This window comes from Astatotilapia calliptera, chromosome 1, assembly GCF_900246225.1.
Source record: "Astatotilapia calliptera chromosome 1, fAstCal1.2, whole genome shotgun sequence".
Taxonomy (NCBI): domain Eukaryota; kingdom Metazoa; phylum Chordata; class Actinopteri; order Cichliformes; family Cichlidae; genus Astatotilapia; species Astatotilapia calliptera.
In genome coordinates this window covers 27,613,062-27,631,478 of record NC_039302.1, presented here as the reverse complement: position 1 = coordinate 27,631,478, position 18,417 = coordinate 27,613,062, and the positions used below count along the sequence as shown (strand labels likewise).

The 18,417-nt window shown below is 39.0% G+C and overlaps 1 protein-coding gene across 7 annotated transcripts in view; it reads right to left on the bottom strand.

Annotated features, from left to right (window-relative positions):
* unc13c (unc-13 homolog C (C. elegans)) overlaps positions 1–18,417 on the bottom strand; it is a 187,602-nt gene that overhangs the window by 76,915 nt on the left and 92,270 nt on the right. For 3 of the 7 annotated variants that reach the window (XM_026172660.1, XM_026172653.1, XM_026172688.1), the window contains 7 exons: positions 12,183–12,205; positions 11,599–11,645; positions 10,128–10,206; positions 7,691–7,696; positions 7,363–7,434; positions 3,287–3,506; positions 1,525–1,752 (listed from right to left, as the gene is read on the bottom strand). In XM_026172660.1, the coding sequence (XP_026028445.1) occupies positions 1,525–1,752; positions 3,287–3,506; positions 7,363–7,434; positions 7,691–7,696; positions 10,128–10,206; positions 11,599–11,645; positions 12,183–12,205 (675 nt within the window). The remainder of the gene's footprint in view (positions 1–1,524; positions 1,753–3,286; positions 3,507–7,362; positions 7,435–7,690; positions 7,697–10,127; positions 10,207–11,598; positions 11,646–12,182; positions 12,206–18,417) is intronic. The other 4 variants (XM_026172669.1, XM_026172696.1, XM_026172679.1 and 1 more) reach the window with 3 other exon arrangements.

Below are 18,417 nucleotides of genomic sequence, written 5' to 3'. Positions count from 1 at the left end.
GAAATGCAAGATGGGCAATAAATGAGCTGGACCTGGCACAGTGGCCTCAGAGATGGATCGCTGTCCGCGGCCACATTACAAATATAACTTTCTGACCTTCTTTCAGAAGCCAGTTAACATACATGGGAGAAATGTTTAATCCCAGAAATTAGATGCATGTCCCAGATTCACTCTGCAAAACGATATAAACCATAACATGGTCATCTAGAACTACCTTCAGAGAAGATAAATATTTTAACAGCAGATCTTTATATTTCATGCCTATGGCTTTATTGATTTTATTTTTTTTATGTGTGTGCGTGTTGCAGGACAGACCATATAAACAACAGAACACAGCTGAGGTTTTACAATCAGAGGCAAAGACACCCATAATTAAATATGAACAAAAAAAATGTTTAGTTCAGCTGGTTAGTTTTGTTTAACAAAAGAAACAAAAAACAGGAAGTTAGGTAAGAAAAAATATAACTAGATCATATTACGTTTGCATTTAGGGCACCAAAAGGGAGAAACTGTTCCGTCTGACACACCTAACTACTATGTAACCTGTGGAACTGATAATCCACCCGCGAGCCCAGATCCTCCATCCCCTACACCTTACCCCATCACCTCAGCAGAATAAATGTTTTTCATCTGAATATGTAGTAAAATGCTGTCAAATGGCATTCCGAGGCAAGACGTTTTTGACTGGCATATCTGAGAAAGCTTGAGGTGCTGCTTTTGGGGGTCTCATTTTCAAAGTATATTCTGCAAAGTTGTGTCAGTATAGCTGTAAAAGCGATTACCATGGTCGTGAAAAAGACATAAAGCTCTCTTTCAGTTGCAGAAATTACTGTTCAACTGTAATAATAAGTCATTATAGCCTCTTTATTACAACATCTCTGATGCTTTGTACTTAATGCGCCATCATTTAACATTTGGGAAGCATCATGGCAAACCTGATAACTTTTTCTTGTTTTTATTAGCACTAGATACAAAAATCAAGCATTATCAAAAATACATAGCTTCCTTCCGTGTTACACAAATCAATTAGACAGTGGATGATTGCAAGAATTCTTTCACAATCATCTAGAAGATGACCGGAAAAATTATTTATTATATTATCTCCAGTAATAACTCTCATGGTATTAAAAGCAAATTATCTCTCCTCAAACTACTAGATCAATTTCTTTCTCTTTCTCACACATTTATTCATCTACAATTTCTCTGCAGATGAATAAATATGTGTTTCTGCTTGTGGTCTGGTGTCAGAGAGATTATTAATGAGATGAAACTCGTTAATATAACATTGCTTGTCATTTGACAAGGCCTCTGACAGTTTTTTTGAATTGCTTTTTGAGTCAAGGGTCACTCATAGCAGATATTACTGACTGAGAAGCAATTATCAGTCATCTGCTAACTGATGACTAATGTGTAAATGAGAGAGAAATAAAAAAAAAAATCCATATCATTGCTGGTATGCTATGACCCATTTTTGACATTTTCGTGGACGATGAACTTTCTGGTATAATGAGAAATTGGGCTAACCTGTTATGCTGATTTTGGCTGACCACTTAGAGGTCCCTTCCAACACAGCCTGCTTGGCTGTTTTCAGATGGCTGCTGAAGTCCTCTTTGGAGATATGGAACATCTCCTGGATCACTTCAAATACTTCAGGGCAGTTCTTCTCCCTTATCTTCATGCGTTCCTTCATAGCCATGATGATATTCTGGGTTTTATCTTCTGCCCCATGCTTGGAGCTCTTCTCCACTGCCCCTAAAAAAAAAAACTAAGTAGTTTGCATACTCTATGTATAAATATTGAGCACTAGGCTTGCTACAGTCACACTACGGAAAACAATGGTTGGAGTCTGTGGCATGGGCAGTCGGTCGCCATCTGCAAAGCCGTTTTGGTACGTCAAAATGTTAGAATGGTAATACGATACAGTCGGTCTGCCCTCAGTTTGCAATTGAATTGGGTCAAGTTAGCAATTATATGCTATCTGCTTATGATAAGATGGCAATTAACTGCAGTAAATGAGCAAAAATTGCAATTTTTTTTGCCATCTACAGCCACAAAGTTGAGCCAAATCCCTTACTGCAAAGACCCATGTCACGGACGAGTTTCATTCATTGGCTCAGATTGATTGCAATGTGTTGGCAATATATCAGTGTTTAGAAATTAGACTGCAATTATTTACATTCAGTCTGAGCCCACTTGTTGGGAGACAGGCTACCTCCCACAAGACAACTTGCGCAATCACACTGCAAAAGTGATTGATAGCTGGTCGCACAGCAACTTGCAATCAATTGCTGAATATGAAAAAACTCAATGCAATTGCTGGGCAACCATCAGTTTTTCTCTAGTTGCAAAGACGCTGCTGTCCTATTTTTACTCTAGTGTGACCGAGCCATTAGCATCTTCTCTAAAATCAGCACCTCTAAGTGTGCATGAAGAGTAAAGTTTGCACATTTGATTCTGAGCATTTATGGCAAAGCCAAATCAGTAATTTATGTAATAATGATGGAGTGTGTGTGCGTGCGTGTGCACGTGTGTGTGTATTATTTTTATGTGTCTGCAGGACAAAAGAGGAAGTTGTACCGGTTAATTTTCTATATCTGATCCCAGTATCACACTGCATATCAGCAGCGCATTCATGTGCAGATGAATGTGATAAAGATGAATCACGGTTTGAACTATAAAACACTGTTATGCTAGTATGAACGTGTTATAAAACATTGAGTTTTGTAACAGGCAGGGTGTCGCTAATCCACTTAGAGTGAGTGAGGATTGCCGTGCGGATCATCCTGGAGCTTCCATGTCGCATTGTTCAAATTAGTCTACACGGTCACAACAGGGCTGTTGCTGATTGAAAAACCTGACTGGAGATCGTAATGAGTGCTAGTGACTGACAGAGCACTGTAAATGTGCCATGTAGCTATGAGTACAAGGACATATGTAACATGCATTTAACAAACCATTTTAACACCATTCACTAATACTTTAGGCTCTCAGCTTACTGGTGATATTTAGAAAACTGGGGAGAGAAAATAATTACACCAAAAATAATGTGTGCACTGACCAGATTTTCAGAAGAAATATGTTTCCGGCTGCTGCACACTGTAGTAATTAATCTACTCCTTGTTTATTAGCCAAAAAACATTTGAATCATGTTAATTATGAATGATAAATCAACAAACACCCATGAGCAAGCATACTAAAAACACCAAGATATGTTGCATTAATGAATTATTGAATGTAAAATATAAAGCAGCTTAGTGTCAGTATATAAATGAAGGTACTTCCTTACTTTGTAAACAATCTGCATTGAGCAGGTCCTGGCACTTCTCATGGCATTTAACCCCACACTCAGAGCAGCGCATCCCCTGCCGGGCGATGCCCCACAGCAGACCCTCACACTCATGGCAGTAGGTGGGTGCAGTTGCTGTCCACACCTCGAAATTATGGGGTGTTGTGGATGAAATTGGGTAGATCAGTGCCTGCAAGGTTTTCTTGAAGACATGTAGTTTCTGAAAGAAAGAACAAAAGAAAGAAAGAAGGGGAATTTTTAAAAATATGAGAAATAATAAAGGTATAAAGACAATGACGGAAAAGATGCGGGGGCTGAGTGGATCGAAAGAGATGCTGCTGCTGTTGTTAAACTCTCGTGGCACTATAGGCCTGAGAAAATGAGATTTCATAACAACTTCAAAAGTTAATAAAAACAAGTTTGTACTCAAATTGCTTTTCAGGTGTTCCCTACAACTTTAGATCAGTACTAAAGGAAGAGTAATACTTTTGCAACTGCTGTGGGAACGCAACTGTCTGAAATTAGAAAAACGTCTGAGTAAACTAAGGTGCATTCAAGGCTGGGTGAAATTTACAACACGTGTCTGCGTTAATCTTGGCAATTACATAACTTGACTAAAAAGCACTCTCATTTGGTACTGCAGCAATTTTTTTTTTCTTTTTTCTTGGACAAAGTTCCTTCCCTTTGTCAGCTATAATAAATCAGTCTTAGATCTCATTAAGCTTAAATTAACAGCATCCTTAGCCCACAGGCCTTGTTTCCATTGAGTTTTCTCCTGGCTAAAGTGTTTCTAAACCAAATACTAAATTCTACAAGACACCTGCCTGGACTGATTGGTGTGTAACAGAAGCCTCTTCAAATCGAATGCTTTACTGCAGCAGCCTTGCTATGCACAAGGACTAGAAAACTAGCAAGGCCTTGCCAATTTTTGAAGGCAGAATCAATGAATGCTGTAAATAAGGTTCTTAAAAGTGAGCATTATCCAGATTGAGAGGGAGAGAGAGAGAGAGACAGAGAAAGAGAGGGAACGAGAGAGAGAGAAAGAGTATGAGATGTATTGCAGTTAAATAAATCTTCAAGAGGTACTTGTTCACCACCTCTACTGCGCTCCACTCCTCACCCCTTCTTCTCCACCCCTCCCACTGCTGTCAGCCTCCAGTGTGTTGACAATGTGCTTTAACACCTGAATGGTAGCTCTGCACTTTACCGAGACTGCTGTACTGCCTGCTGACACACATTCAGCCGGAAACACACACACACACACACACTTGCTGAGATGATTAAATGACACCAGATGACAGGACAACACGGCTATCTAACATTGTGAAACTTTGCTGATACAACACAGAGGCTGCTGAACCCTGGAGGACCTCTAATGAAACATAGTTGGAGACAGAGAGATTTCCCTTTTAATCTGAGGATGATGAGATGAAGCAGATGTCTGAGATTTATCCACGACCTACGCACAGCCTCCACTATGGCCACACCCAGAAGGCTGCTCTTCGCTAAATTTAATACTGAACTGCCTAATACTGGCAGAGCCCGCAGGATATGAGTGAATCAAAATTTCTTTCAGAGACATCTCACTAACGGTTTTTCTCAGTGAACCCACTTAGCTGGCAAATAATTGATTTATTTTTCTAATTTAACCACAGAGCAAATGCTTTGAGTCGCAGTGAAAATGTGCAAAACTCAGTTTGTCTGTTTCTTTGGCCATTACACAAGTAATATTTTATTACTGGTTCCACTATCACTCTCTGTTCCTTCCTCTGCCACACATCACACAGTGCAGCAGATGTGAGCAGAGTGTTGCATGTGTGAGTCCCAAGTGTTAAACTGTGAGGTAACCCTGGTGATTTTGTGCAAGACTCTACTGGATTGATTGGCAGCCTGTGTCTGTGCCTGAGAGCAACATGACAGAGAGGAATCTAATCTCAGCTCCTCCTTTCACCCCTCCTTTTCAATTTCACCACCTATTGTCCTTGTCAACCACTTCATTGACACAGCCATCCTGCTCATGCTGTTTCAGCCTTCTACATCGCTAATCTCTTGCACTAACCAGTCTATTGTCTCCCCTCTGACAAGGCTTTTTATTTTTTTTAAGCGCAAATACATTTTAGACAATTGCAAGCATTTTGAAGTTTATGTCGGGCTAGATTTGAAAAACTGCATAAAATCATTTGGATCAAAATCACAAGCAAGCATTTTAAAATCAATAGAGCATATTTTGCTGCTAACGACCTCCCGGATTATATCTGAACTGACTTAAGCAACACATCACATCTCATTTCCAGGTACTCTTTGAAAAGTGTCAGATCGTAGCTTCCTTCCTCCTTTGTAAAAGTCCCTGCCTTGTCTCAGCAGGTAAGCATGGCCTCACTTTATGTTGACAGTCACCGTTAAAAGGCTTGAGTGCTGCGATCACATGCAGCTCAGAACATTGAGCGGACACGCAGGCAGTTAGCCGGCCCACACGTAATGTTTCTTTCTGCTCTAAAAAGCAGATGCATGGGAAACACGACACAGAAAGAGACAGCATAGGGAGATAGGGAAGTCTATATGTTCTTAAAATAAAATGAGTCACAAAAAATTGCATTGTATTAAAAAAAAACAACAACTGGAAGGCGTAGTCCAGAGAAACAATGAGAGGATGGAAGAAGTAAGCACTATGAGTAGAGTGAAACATTTCTCCAGGGAAGGCAGTTTGTTCACCACGGCTGCCTGCGCAGTGACATCACAGCCCCAGGGTCAAAATGACAAATCCCTTTTTGCCCTGATCTTCTCTCATTCTCTCTTAATTCCTGTCAATTTCTCACCCTTCCTTTACTAGTCCATTCTCCTCACTTAAATAGCATATGGTTGTTTACTGAGTGCTCTCAGAGTTTTCACAGGGAAGCACTCTCCTGGACTTAATGCAGCAGATAAAACTCTGACATCTGCTCGTCCTACTTTCTAAGACCACACAATCTACAGCTCTGCTCAGAAGTCAGCTCCCCCTGACCAATATTAAGACCAGTTTGCTCCTAATCAGCATACAGCTCTTCGAACCCCTAAAGTCTTCACACCACAGCACAAAGTTATTCAAGAATCAGCTCTCTGTACACCAATTAGGATGCTGCATCATTCACATCATTTCTCCTTCATCTAGGTCATGAGTTGTTCATCCCTAAAGCTCCTTTAAAACGATCCATGGTTATTAGTAAGCAATCAAGACCCCTGTCACCATAGGGAAACTGGCCATGTGGACCAAGAGGAACAAGTCAAGCGTGTGAAACTTATGAGCGACACAAGCATGTGCACAATCAGTGTGCACGAACTGAGAGCTGCATTTAGGACCTTTTGAAAAGATTAAATCTTTGAGCAATATGTATACAGAGCGCATGTGAATCCAGTAATCTTGTAGGCTTAGGCATCCCCTTGTTGCACATCAACGGATGTGAAATTGTCTGCTTGTTTGTCTTGCTGAGAAGCTGCTTTCTCCTGCTGTTTGCCTCCTGTTACGCTGTCTTCCCTCTGGGAGGGAAGAATTACAATCCATTAATGCAGAGAGAGCTTTAGAGGTCACAAAAGTGTCTCACACCATCAACTGAGACATTTTGCCCTTTCTTTAGATCTCAGTCATCCTCAATATGCAGTGCTCATTATTAATAGTCAAAATAAAATAGTAGGACCACTGCTTAATTTCTGAACTTGGCCACATAGTAGCTGGTCACAAAGACCAATTCTTTAAACTAAAGCTGTCTATTTGTAGACAGACAGACCAGCACGCAGACAGATCACAGTATGCTATATCTACATGTAAGAAGTAAAGTGGCCTAGTAATGTAATCCTCACATTTTGGAACTCCGTGTTCCTGCCAACATGACCCAGCACCCTGAAGTACAATGGCTGCAGCACACAGCACAGCTCTAAAAGTTTCTAAGCATTTCAGTACCAGACTTTCGAAATACAGCCCCCCCAAAATAGTCATGAGGTGGATCTAGCACCCTTTGTCCCTGTAAAGCCTTCCATGTTCCATTAATAGTACATAATAGCCACACATCGCAATAACCACATAATGACTTCCATGTACTCACCAGTTCCTCGTTATTCAGGGTGGACCTGTTCACCAGAGCGAACGAGATGCCTGCCTTTCGAGCAGTTAGGGTCTGATGGAAGAAGAGGACAATAAAAAAGAGATGAATTCACCAACCCATTTTACCTATCCGGACTTTTATGCTGTATTTTGGGGGGATTTAGACACAGCTTTAAACTATGTGTTAAGGAGTAGAAATATTTAATTAAATGTAGAACAGATTGACTACCACACGCAGATTTACTTTAGTAGTTTCATTGAACATTTGAAAGAATTTTTTTAAACAGAGAATATTACTTTAGCACAGGGGGAAAAGAAAGCAAGCTTACCAAAGCCTGTAATATCCAAGAGATCATGAATAAAGAATGAAAGAAAAAATGAGAGAAACTGAATTAGACAAAGAGTAGGAGGGGGAACACTGAAAGCATAAACAGCAGAGGAATTGAATTTCTAATCCACAGTGAGAGCATAGGTGCTTCAACTGCCATGCAGGACTGCTGCTTAGGGCACAGAGCTCTAGAAAGATTCAACTATTTATCAAGAGAGATTAAACAGCGGTTGCATGATTCTTTATCCATTCATGCACTAGAAGTAACTAAACTGCAGTCATGCTTGACATTTATATTCAGTTTTCTGTTGGATGAAGCTTTGATCATATTTTCTGCTGTCTGCTCTGCACATTAGTTTGACACAAACAGAGAAACACATGGCACACACATACACACACACACACACACTCACGTATGAGTGAAGCCAGCTGTACTGCACAACACCGACTCACACTCAGGCACACGCACGCACACATCTGCCCAGACAGTCACAAACTTATGTGAACAAAAACCAATACACACCCACACAAGGCACTCTCACAAACACTGACATGTAACACACATACATTCACACTAATACACACATTTACTTAAATTAGCTGTCATAGTAATATCCACTGAGTTTGGGTGAGCAGAGACTGATAAACATTTATCCCATACTGAGGAAAATTACATAACAGAGGAATGCAGACATGGACAGCTGACAATATTGGATCAGTCTTTACCACGACCCTCTTGTCTGCACAGCCCAGCTATGGTAAAGATCCATGGAAGCCATGGAGAATGTAGGAAGGAACGTGACCTCTACATGAACCGTGAGTGTTGATGTAAGTTTATCAACATGCACCAGCACTGGTGAGGTTGCTGCGGGCAATACAAGAGGACCCTGTGACCAGATGTTGTCTATTCAGCTACAATATAGCATTCAGTGCTTTGTGAATCAATCTTCAACTTTTGATATTGTTGTTGGGTTTTTTTTTTTTTTTTTGCATCCCGCCATAATGTGGGGGAACTTTGCTGTCCGTTCCAATCAAACGCTGTTGCTGCCCTGAAGCAATCGCACAGCAAATGGGGGACATCGACAAAGGAGAGGCAATGAAAGGGGACCAATTAGTTTGCTGACTACTGACTTCATCCCATGTGTAAAAGGCTTGCTCAGTGTCACTTTTACATGATTTAAAAGCCTCACACAGTTAAATCAGAAGTCAATGAAGTCTCTCGGATATATTTTTGGGCTGAGTTGTCAACATTTCAAGTTAAATACAATTTTTCAACACCTGCCGAGCAACAGAAAAAGCAAGAAAAATGGCGAACATCGGCGAGGCTGAAATCTGACAACTCACTGAAAAATATTACCCATAGCTGTTATGGGTCTTTGTAGGAATGGCAAATATACACCAAAATTCAGAAGAAAATTTAAAAAACGACAACCCATACTTACCAAGACATTGTTGGTTATTAATTTCATGAGAGATATGGACAAATACAGCATCAACTCATGTTGTTCACCGTGATATAAACATTCATCAGCATCTATGTGCATGACATCAAATTGCATTATCATTTACACAAAACTCATTTTGTAATATTTCAAAATAAAACCAATCAAGGAAGGGCATTCGACTTAACGAGTATACCAAGCAGTTTGTTTAAAGATCTGATTTGTGTTAATATTTGTTTGGCTTTGGCTAAAAAACATGAAGAGGACACAAAAACACATACAAGACAGACATAGTGTGCAGTACATAGTGGACAAACAATTATAGACACACATGAATACTACTGGCATCACAACAGACTGTTGTCTTTCAGACAGACTAACCATGTGGCACAGTGCTAAAGTGGACTTGTTTGCAACATGCCGCTCTGCGGGATATCTTATGACACATTATGTTGCAATAAAAGCAAATGGCGGAGCATCATAGTGATGCAATGTCTTAAACACTCTCTCAAGGCTAATTAATTAAGCGACAGCGTTATGGCTAAGGTTAGATTTTAAATACCCACAAGGCACTGCTCTAACAGAATAGCCAGAGATTTAGGTGTTTGCTTTTATTACCCATCACCTTTTTATTGGCTTAATTTTGCCACAGTGAATGTCTAAGTGACACCTAAATTTATTTCGAATAAAATGTCTGTATAGTCGGCTCATTTTTAATTACAACAATCATAAGCTATAAGAACTTAAAATGCAAACCTGACACAGTCAGATTTTAATGACAAATTCTTGGAGGTTGTTATATACAGGATAGTACAGGACAATGATGAGAAACAAACAGTGCCACTTTGAAACACTGTAACAGTATTTTTGTCTACTACAGGGGACCCCCTGCTCATACTTACACTGAGAATGATTCCACTACCGTGTTAAAACATGGGGTCACTTAGATAGATTTGACATAAATCACACATAACCTTGTTGAGGCAGATGACTCACCAGGTCTCGGACAAGAGGCACTGTCCTCTTGCGACGTAAATCTGGCATGCTGTCAATACCATAAAGAATACTGCCAGCCCTGGAGAAGCAGACAGATTTAAGGTGTATTAATATCATAATAATGCCATGCTGTGGGAGACATTACTACAGGGAAAGGGGGGCCTTGATTTACACAACTGTCAAACCCCATGGATCATGCCTCCTTCTGAACCTGTCTTACCCCCTTCCACTTTGCTTGTTGTGAACAAACACTAGTAATAGAAATAATCCCTCTAACCCCCTGCTGTACCCATAACCTCCACTTCTTCCATGTTATCTATTTTTTTCTAAGACATACCAGGGGTGATGGCTATTACTGACACATATTATACTTGTTATTATTTATATTATATACAATTAATACATGTTGAGTCTGAAACTCAACTTGTACTCAATAAAACTCAAATTTTGAGGGCCCAGTGCAGAAAAAAAATTATGCAAATTTTCTCTGCACCTCAAAAAACATGAACTTTAATATCAATTTGTGTCATGTTTAAACACTTCAGCTCCAGTTATCTGGCTCTCTCTATTTTTCAATTCCCTTGTGCTCAATACTTCCCCACATGTCTTACTCCAATCCCACGAGGCTCTCAGTGGCATCACCTCAACTGTCACTCAAAGACTCCACAATGACCTCAACCTAACATCGAGGCCCCAATGCCTCCATACAGATAAAGCTCCTCAAGCTTCTCTGTCAGCCCTCTCGACGACATCAGTGATTTGACCCTGAAGATACACAGCATGACAAACTGCACAGTCCTTTTCCTCATCCAGGAGACCTGAGCTTCCCCTCTCTTAATGCTTGGTGTATCCTGCTGTTACACTGCATTGTCTACACTGTCATGATATGCAGTGGGGTAAACTGAGGCTACGTTTGACAGTTTATCACATATATCTAAACAGTTGGGTTCATACGCTTGCATGGACACTCGCATTACTTAACAGGAAGTTAATCAAATACGTGACATATATAAATAGTGTGAAGTCATCCTCCTTCTAGCAATCCTGACAGGCCTGTAGGTTTATCTAAATGAAAATTCATTTTCATGGTCACAATGAAAAAAAAATGCATGTATGGACTGAGGAGTCAAATCTAATTTAAAAAACATGTTTAAAAAGGCTTTGATACTACATAATGTTGTTTCCACTGGAAGTTGCGCTTGTATCACCATCTTTGGTGTTGTTGAATATTCCTATAGATTTCATTCAGGATTCATTGAGTGGCATGTTTGCCTTTTAATGGCTGCATTATCCCCCTATGGTATTTGACCAAATAGCAAGCGTGGTAGTTTAATTGGGGCTGTATGCCAGCAAAGCAGCATGCCTGTAGCCTTTCAGCTACAGGTGAGTGAGCATGAGGGTACAAACAGCACAGCAGCTCCAATTTGAGTAATTGTGAACCAATCAGATCAGTACGTGAGCTACCACTCACCCCCCGGTCTGCAAGCCGAGCACTTTGGGATCCAAAAGACTGCGAGGCTTCAGAGAGAAGAAACACATAGTGTAAAACAAGAACTACAAAGAAGAAAGCACTCAAACACGCACAAGGAAAATGGGAGACAATTTAGATAGAAGAAATAAACACTATAATAACAAGAACGTGGGAAAATAGGTACAATAGGAGGGCAATTCAGGACAAGATAAATGATAGGAGCAGAATAATACCGCACAGGGAGAAGAGAGGAAAGCACCACAGGCAAAAGACAAAATAATTCCACATCAGTATAGTTTGTGAGTTTTGCCGCTCTCTGCGCTTTAGGCCACATTTGCCTATTGTGTAATGCTCCCTTCTCACTGACCAAATGTGAAATTTGAAACATGTATAATTTTCTAAAAAAAAAAAAGGAATAAAGGGAAAACCAACATAAGGGCACATGCTGCAATTATCTATCACACCTACAAATATCACTTTGATCACACACACACATTATAAACTCCACATTCACAAAAACACACATGCACATGCACAGTAATCACAAGTGTCCAATTATCTGATGATAAACAGTGGCTTAAAACCTGAGTATCCAAAGCACTGGTGTCTGAAAGAAGAAAATGACAAGAACATGAAGTTTTAGAAAGGATCAACTCACTAGAATAGTAAACACTTATTTAGGACATTGATCTATTATTACTGCCAGATTACACAATTCTGTTTTGCCAAACAATTTATGTCAAAATGAAGAGAGAGTTAACACTTTAAAGAGAATTGCTAAGAACAGAAAAAGACAGTAGAACCAGCATAAAAAAGAGGGTTCCTAGCTAAGGGCTAATAGATGAAGATTATTTCTTGGACACAGAGTAAATAGACGCAGTTTGAAAGAAAAATGGCTGTGATCTAAGAGAGATAAGATAAGATAAGATAGAACTTTATTAATCCCTCGGGTGGGTTCCTCTGGGAAATTCGACTTCCAAAAAGCACAGCAACGACCGAAGTTACAGTTACAGAATTGTTATATATATATATATATATATATATATATATATATATATATATATATATATATATATATATATATATATATACAGAGACAAATATAAATAAAATATACAAAGGGGATAAATAGAATAAATAGGAATAAAAAAATAAAATAAATAAATAAATAAAAAAAATAAAAAAATAAAAAAAATAAAAATAAAAACACAAGTGAAATAAATAGGAATAAAAATAAAAAATAAAAAATAAAAAATAAAAAATAAAAAATAATAAAAATACAAGTGAATAAATAGGAATAAAAAATAAAAATACAAGTGAATAACATTACCTGATTACCTAACATTACTATAACATTACCTGAGTTAGGAAGACATGGGACATTATGGAAGCAGTTGATATCGTGTTGCTATTTTAGAGACAAACTGCAAGAGGGCAAGCCCTTTAAATAAGTCAGACCGGAGAGGTGTAATTACTGTGCTATTGATCCATAGGTGATAAATGGCAGCGTAAACTTATGTGAACAAATAGAAAGCAGCTGTTCACAAGAGAAAGATCAAATTGCCAGCCTGTTTAAAACAATAAACCTACTGTTGGTTTTCTTGTTGGTGCATCACTAATAGAGAGAGAATTAAAGGTAAAAAATAAGATAACGACTTGATTTTGTTTCTATGATTTTGATTTTGATTATGATTTTAATCCTACACATTTATTGAAAATGAAGTGGTTGACTTTATCACAATTATTTTATAGTTATAGTTAATGTTTTAAGATAAGTGACTGCCATGGAAGCGTTTCAAAGCATTAAAAATGTTACGCAACATTGTATAAATTCTTGAAAAGGTTGATTTTGTATTGTTACTCTACACACAAAGAGGAGCTCAGCAGTCAGTGGGTACCATGGACAGCGACCAACTAAACTACTTTGTGCACAGCTATACGAGATAGAGCCATCTCCTCCACCTTCAAGTCTGTAGCTGCTCTAGATAAAGCCACAGCACAAAGATAGGCTATAGGCTGCAGATATAAACCTCAATTCATAGGTGCCTTAAATCTGTGGAACAAAAACGTAACTGATTGGTAGGAAAGCTCAGCGCGTGTGTGTGTGTGTGTGTGTGTGTGTGTGTGTGTGTGTGTGTGTGTGTGTGTGTGTGTGTGCATGCCTATCTGTGTGTGTGATGTGGGCAAACAGCAGCAATAAATCCAGCATTATGGTCCTGACACACATGGTCACACCGTACATAGATCAGGGTTCTGAAGCAGAAAAGCTTCACATAGCTTTCAGTATTACCAGGACTGATCAAAGCCTCTACACATCCAAGAACGCTTGTTCTACTGTGGACACCAAGTATAGGTTTAAACATAAAGAAACTAGTGTGTTTGCGCATTTTTACTGATTTTTTTTTCACCTTACATCACAATGAGTTTACCATCATCTGAGTGTATGAGAGCAAAAGGACATTTTCAAGCAGCTCATGACCGATACAGGAAATTAAGCTAGGAATGTAGAGCTGATCCCGTGACAGTTTCTCATAACCCTTCTCCTTACACTGAAGATTCACATATGAGTGTTAGGAAGACTGAAAAAATTGGAAATGAACAAATCCCCAATGTATATGGTCGTTTAATGTGTTCCGAAAAGCTGAAGTCTGAAAGCTTTAACTAGTTTTGCAGCAAGGTATATTGAATAAGTCTGACATTAACATTACTTAGATAACATCTGTGGCCATATCATATTGCATTTCCAATATACAGTACCATGCTTTACTCCCAGAGTATGTATGTTTGGCTATATTTCCTTCATCGACAGCTTATCAGTGTTCTTAAACGGTTGTATATTGATGTCAGGGAACATTTTTGGTTTCAATAGATCCATATAGCCTATATCATTTACAATCATCTTACTGCTGACTTCAACCCTGATTTTGGGTTCAATAATAACATCTAATGCTTTAGAGATTCACATTTTACTTGTGTACGAACTGAGGTTTTGTTTTTAATAGCCTGCAACAGACCAGAACACAATTTACTGCAAGTGAGCGACCATCTTTGAACAGAGGCGGTGGTTTACGACACCAACTGTCTGCCACCTACAATCCAGTTTTGAGATATCTTCCCAGACGCCTTAACGTCCACTCACACCCTGGGCCATCTGACCTCAGGAAATCACATGGTAGGGTGGGGCCAGGTTTCACAATGAGCTCACCCGAAACCCTGGCTGATTGTGAGCCACACCCGTTTTCACATCTTGGCTCATGTGATTAGGTAGAGGATCATCAGGGGGTCCTTTGTCCCACAGGGTTTACATCTGGGACTCTTCACCATTTGACCCTTAGAACTGAAGAAGCTTCTCGGATGAGAGGTGAAACATCTTCAAGCGACTTAAAGAAGTCCAGACTCTTTTCTTTCCAAGCTCCTTAGACTACAATGACCTGGATGACTGAGAACCTTCACAGACAACTTTCAATACTATTGATCTTCCTCAGTTACCTTCAGTAATCACGTCCTCCAAATAATTGATGTGTCTCCTAGGTCTCATTTTTACTAGACTAGGGATTCAAAATTAAATGTTAAATATTATCAGGCTATGTACCACAGGCTTTTAAGATGGTTGTAATTAATACATTTCTTTAAAAGCCTTTACTTCACCCAGCTGTCTTAGCTAATTACAGACCAATCACCAACTTTCTTTTTATTTAAAAATAATTTGAAAGAGTAGCTGTGAAACAGCTAACTCATCATATGCAAAGGAAGGGTTTGTTTAAAGAAATTCAGTCAGGATTCAGAATTAATCACAGTATAGAAACAGGGCTCATTACTAATGACCTTCCTATGGGCTCTGACAGTGGACTCATCCCTGCACTATTCCTGTTAGACCTCAGTGCAGCATTCAATACTGCTGACCACAATATCTTACTATATTTTACTCCTCCCTTCACTGCCAACCAGTTGTAGCAGTTCTACGTATTTATATAAACAAGCCTGCCAATCCTATGTTCCTACTTTTCTCAATTTCATATACCTATGAACTATAAACATTTAAATAAAAATCATTTATGTACGCTAAAGAACTCCTAATTTATAATGACTATGACAAGTCTTAATGCTCTACTGCAGTACAAATTTTTATAGTGACAAATGCTTTTTGTTCTAACTTTTGTTCTAACTATGACTCTGTCTTTGAGGCTGTGGCAGGCTAATGTCAGTGAATTCATTCACTTATTCACAATATCATAGAAAAGAAATTTCTGAAGAAGTGAACCAAGATCAGCAAAGATGGGTTATCAGCCCCTATATATATAAGCAAAGTTTTGTTTGTGACATTGCAGCAACTATTGTCGCAACTTATACTAATAGAGAACAACGCTGGGGCAAGTAGAGGGTAAAAACTACAAGTATAAAAAGTATGAAAGGAAATAGGGTATGATTTTTAACCAGAAAAGAAAGCCATTCAAAACAAACAAACAAATAAAACATGTAAAGGAAACCATTATTGATTTTCCAGTAGCTTTTAGTAAATTCAAACTCAATGGCAAATGTTGGCAATAATTATGAAACTGAAAAATATAAATGAAAAATATGAGGTGTATTGTCTGAGGATGCAAAGAAAAAGAAAGTAAAGAAGAAAAGTAAAGCTGAACCTTGTATGGATAGTGCACAGCAACTAAAAAGGGTTCAAAGGAGATAAACACTTGGCATTGTTTTTACTAGGTCAGTAAGCTTGATACAAGAGAGCATTTTAAAACAAAGCGTCTTTTCAATGGCTGCATGGGGTGGATGCGTGTGTGGGGAGTTACCTACTGACACTTTAAGTGTTTAATCTGAAAACTGCAGCATCTCAAAGTTGGGAGTGTACATTACCTGTGAAGAACAAGTTTTCACTTTAGATCCATTTTTTCCCCCAGCAACAACACAAAGTCAATCAATATTTTGAATTGGAAGATAACACTTTAAACAACAGCAGGAGAGGCCCTCCATTCCCTTTATCTGCATTTTTCATATCCACACTTTCTTGAGAAATGGTGAACTAAGCATAAAGAGGGTCTACCTCCCTTGCTCCCCCAGGAACAAGCAGCAAACTTCAGTAGCGGTAGACCTCTATAAATATTCCAAGCAAGGCTGACCTGGTTACAGAATGCCCTTGGGAATGTGAATTAGCATCTGAATACAGACGCTGCTGTAGCCAGTTGAAGACAGGCCCGGCAGGAGTGGCAGTACTGCTGAGACTCCTTTCACAGCTCCCACACAGACCAGCCAGCACGCTCCAGAGCACGAGAATGATGAGCACATATCAGCTACAAGAGATGAAGGCGTAAAGCTAATGAGGGTGGGAGTAGGAGCGTGTGAGTGGGAGGAAATGTGGGGGGCATATAGATTGTGCATGCATCTATGCGTCCTTCTCCATAAGCACCACAAAATAATACAATTTTTTTAATTACAATTTGTGTGTATTTTTCAAAAAACTGTGAGGTAACATTTCAGGTGCCAAACACATCTGATAGTGTTTTAGATGACACCGGAAAGAGCAGGCGATTATATTTTTGTCTTGTTCTATTATGTGTTATAATATTTTATTAACACTTTTTACACAACTATATGATTGAAGTGCAGATTTTCCGCTTCCATTGAAAGGGTTTCACCAAGGCGCAGCAATAACTAGATGTTCAACAAAAATTGGACAAATGAACATAATGTTAAACACAAGGATTGTTTTAAAGACTTGACGACTGCCAAAAGTCTAGCACCCATGGACTGCACCAAATGCTGAGTTTCCTCCCTTTAGATGCATGCCTAGTTGGGTTAAAATCAGGTGAATGACTTGACCATAAAGCAATATCCCATTTCTTTGCCTTGAGAAACTCTTAGGTTACTTTTGCAGTATGCACTGGATCATTATCCATTTGCACTGTGAAGCTTTCTTCAATCGGCCTTGCAGTATGTGGCTAAATCTGAGCAAAGCCTTGTCCTCTTTACAATTGGTCCTGCTGCTTCTGTCAGCAGTCACATCTTCAATAAACACTAGTAACCTAATTCCACTGATAGTAATACATGCCAATGCTATAACATCACCACCACTATGTTTGAAAATGATGTGGAATGCTTCAGAATATTAGCTGTTTCTCTCCTTTACCATACTTCTCTCTTCCCATCATTCTAGTACAAGTTCATCTTGGATTCTTCTGTCCAAATAAGTCTCTTTTATCTATTGTATCTTAACTTTTTAGATGTTTTTCTTAACCAAGGACAAAATTATGCAATTAACCACTTTAACCACTATCATCAATAGTATTGCAGGCCTTTTGATGATGGATTCCTACATTTTACCAGATTATTGATCTGACCACTCAACTGAATATTTTACTATCTGTCTGATAGGTTTATTATTGTTTGGGGTTTTGGGGTGTTTTGGGGTGGGGGGGGGGGGGGGGGTTTAGCCTAATGATGGCCTTTTTAAAATTTCTGTACTTTTAGGTGACAGAAGGAGACATGTGGCCTGGTCAAAACACAGAGAGCTGCACTCTAAAAGATCTTTAAACATAGTAAACATACCTTGTGTGCCACAGACTGCTCCCAAACACAAGGGGGACAAATAATACCTCTAAAACACTTAAGTTGGCTTTATTAAACGTTAGATCTTTAGCTGGGAAAACATTTTTAATTAATGATTTAATCACTGAGCACAGCCTTGATTTTATGTTTTTAACTGAAACTTGGTTGGACCAAAGTAACAGTGGAGCTGTTCTCATCGAGACGACCCCTCCTAACTACAGTTTTATCAGTGAGGCCAGGGTGAGCAGGAGAGGAGGGGGGGGGTTGCTG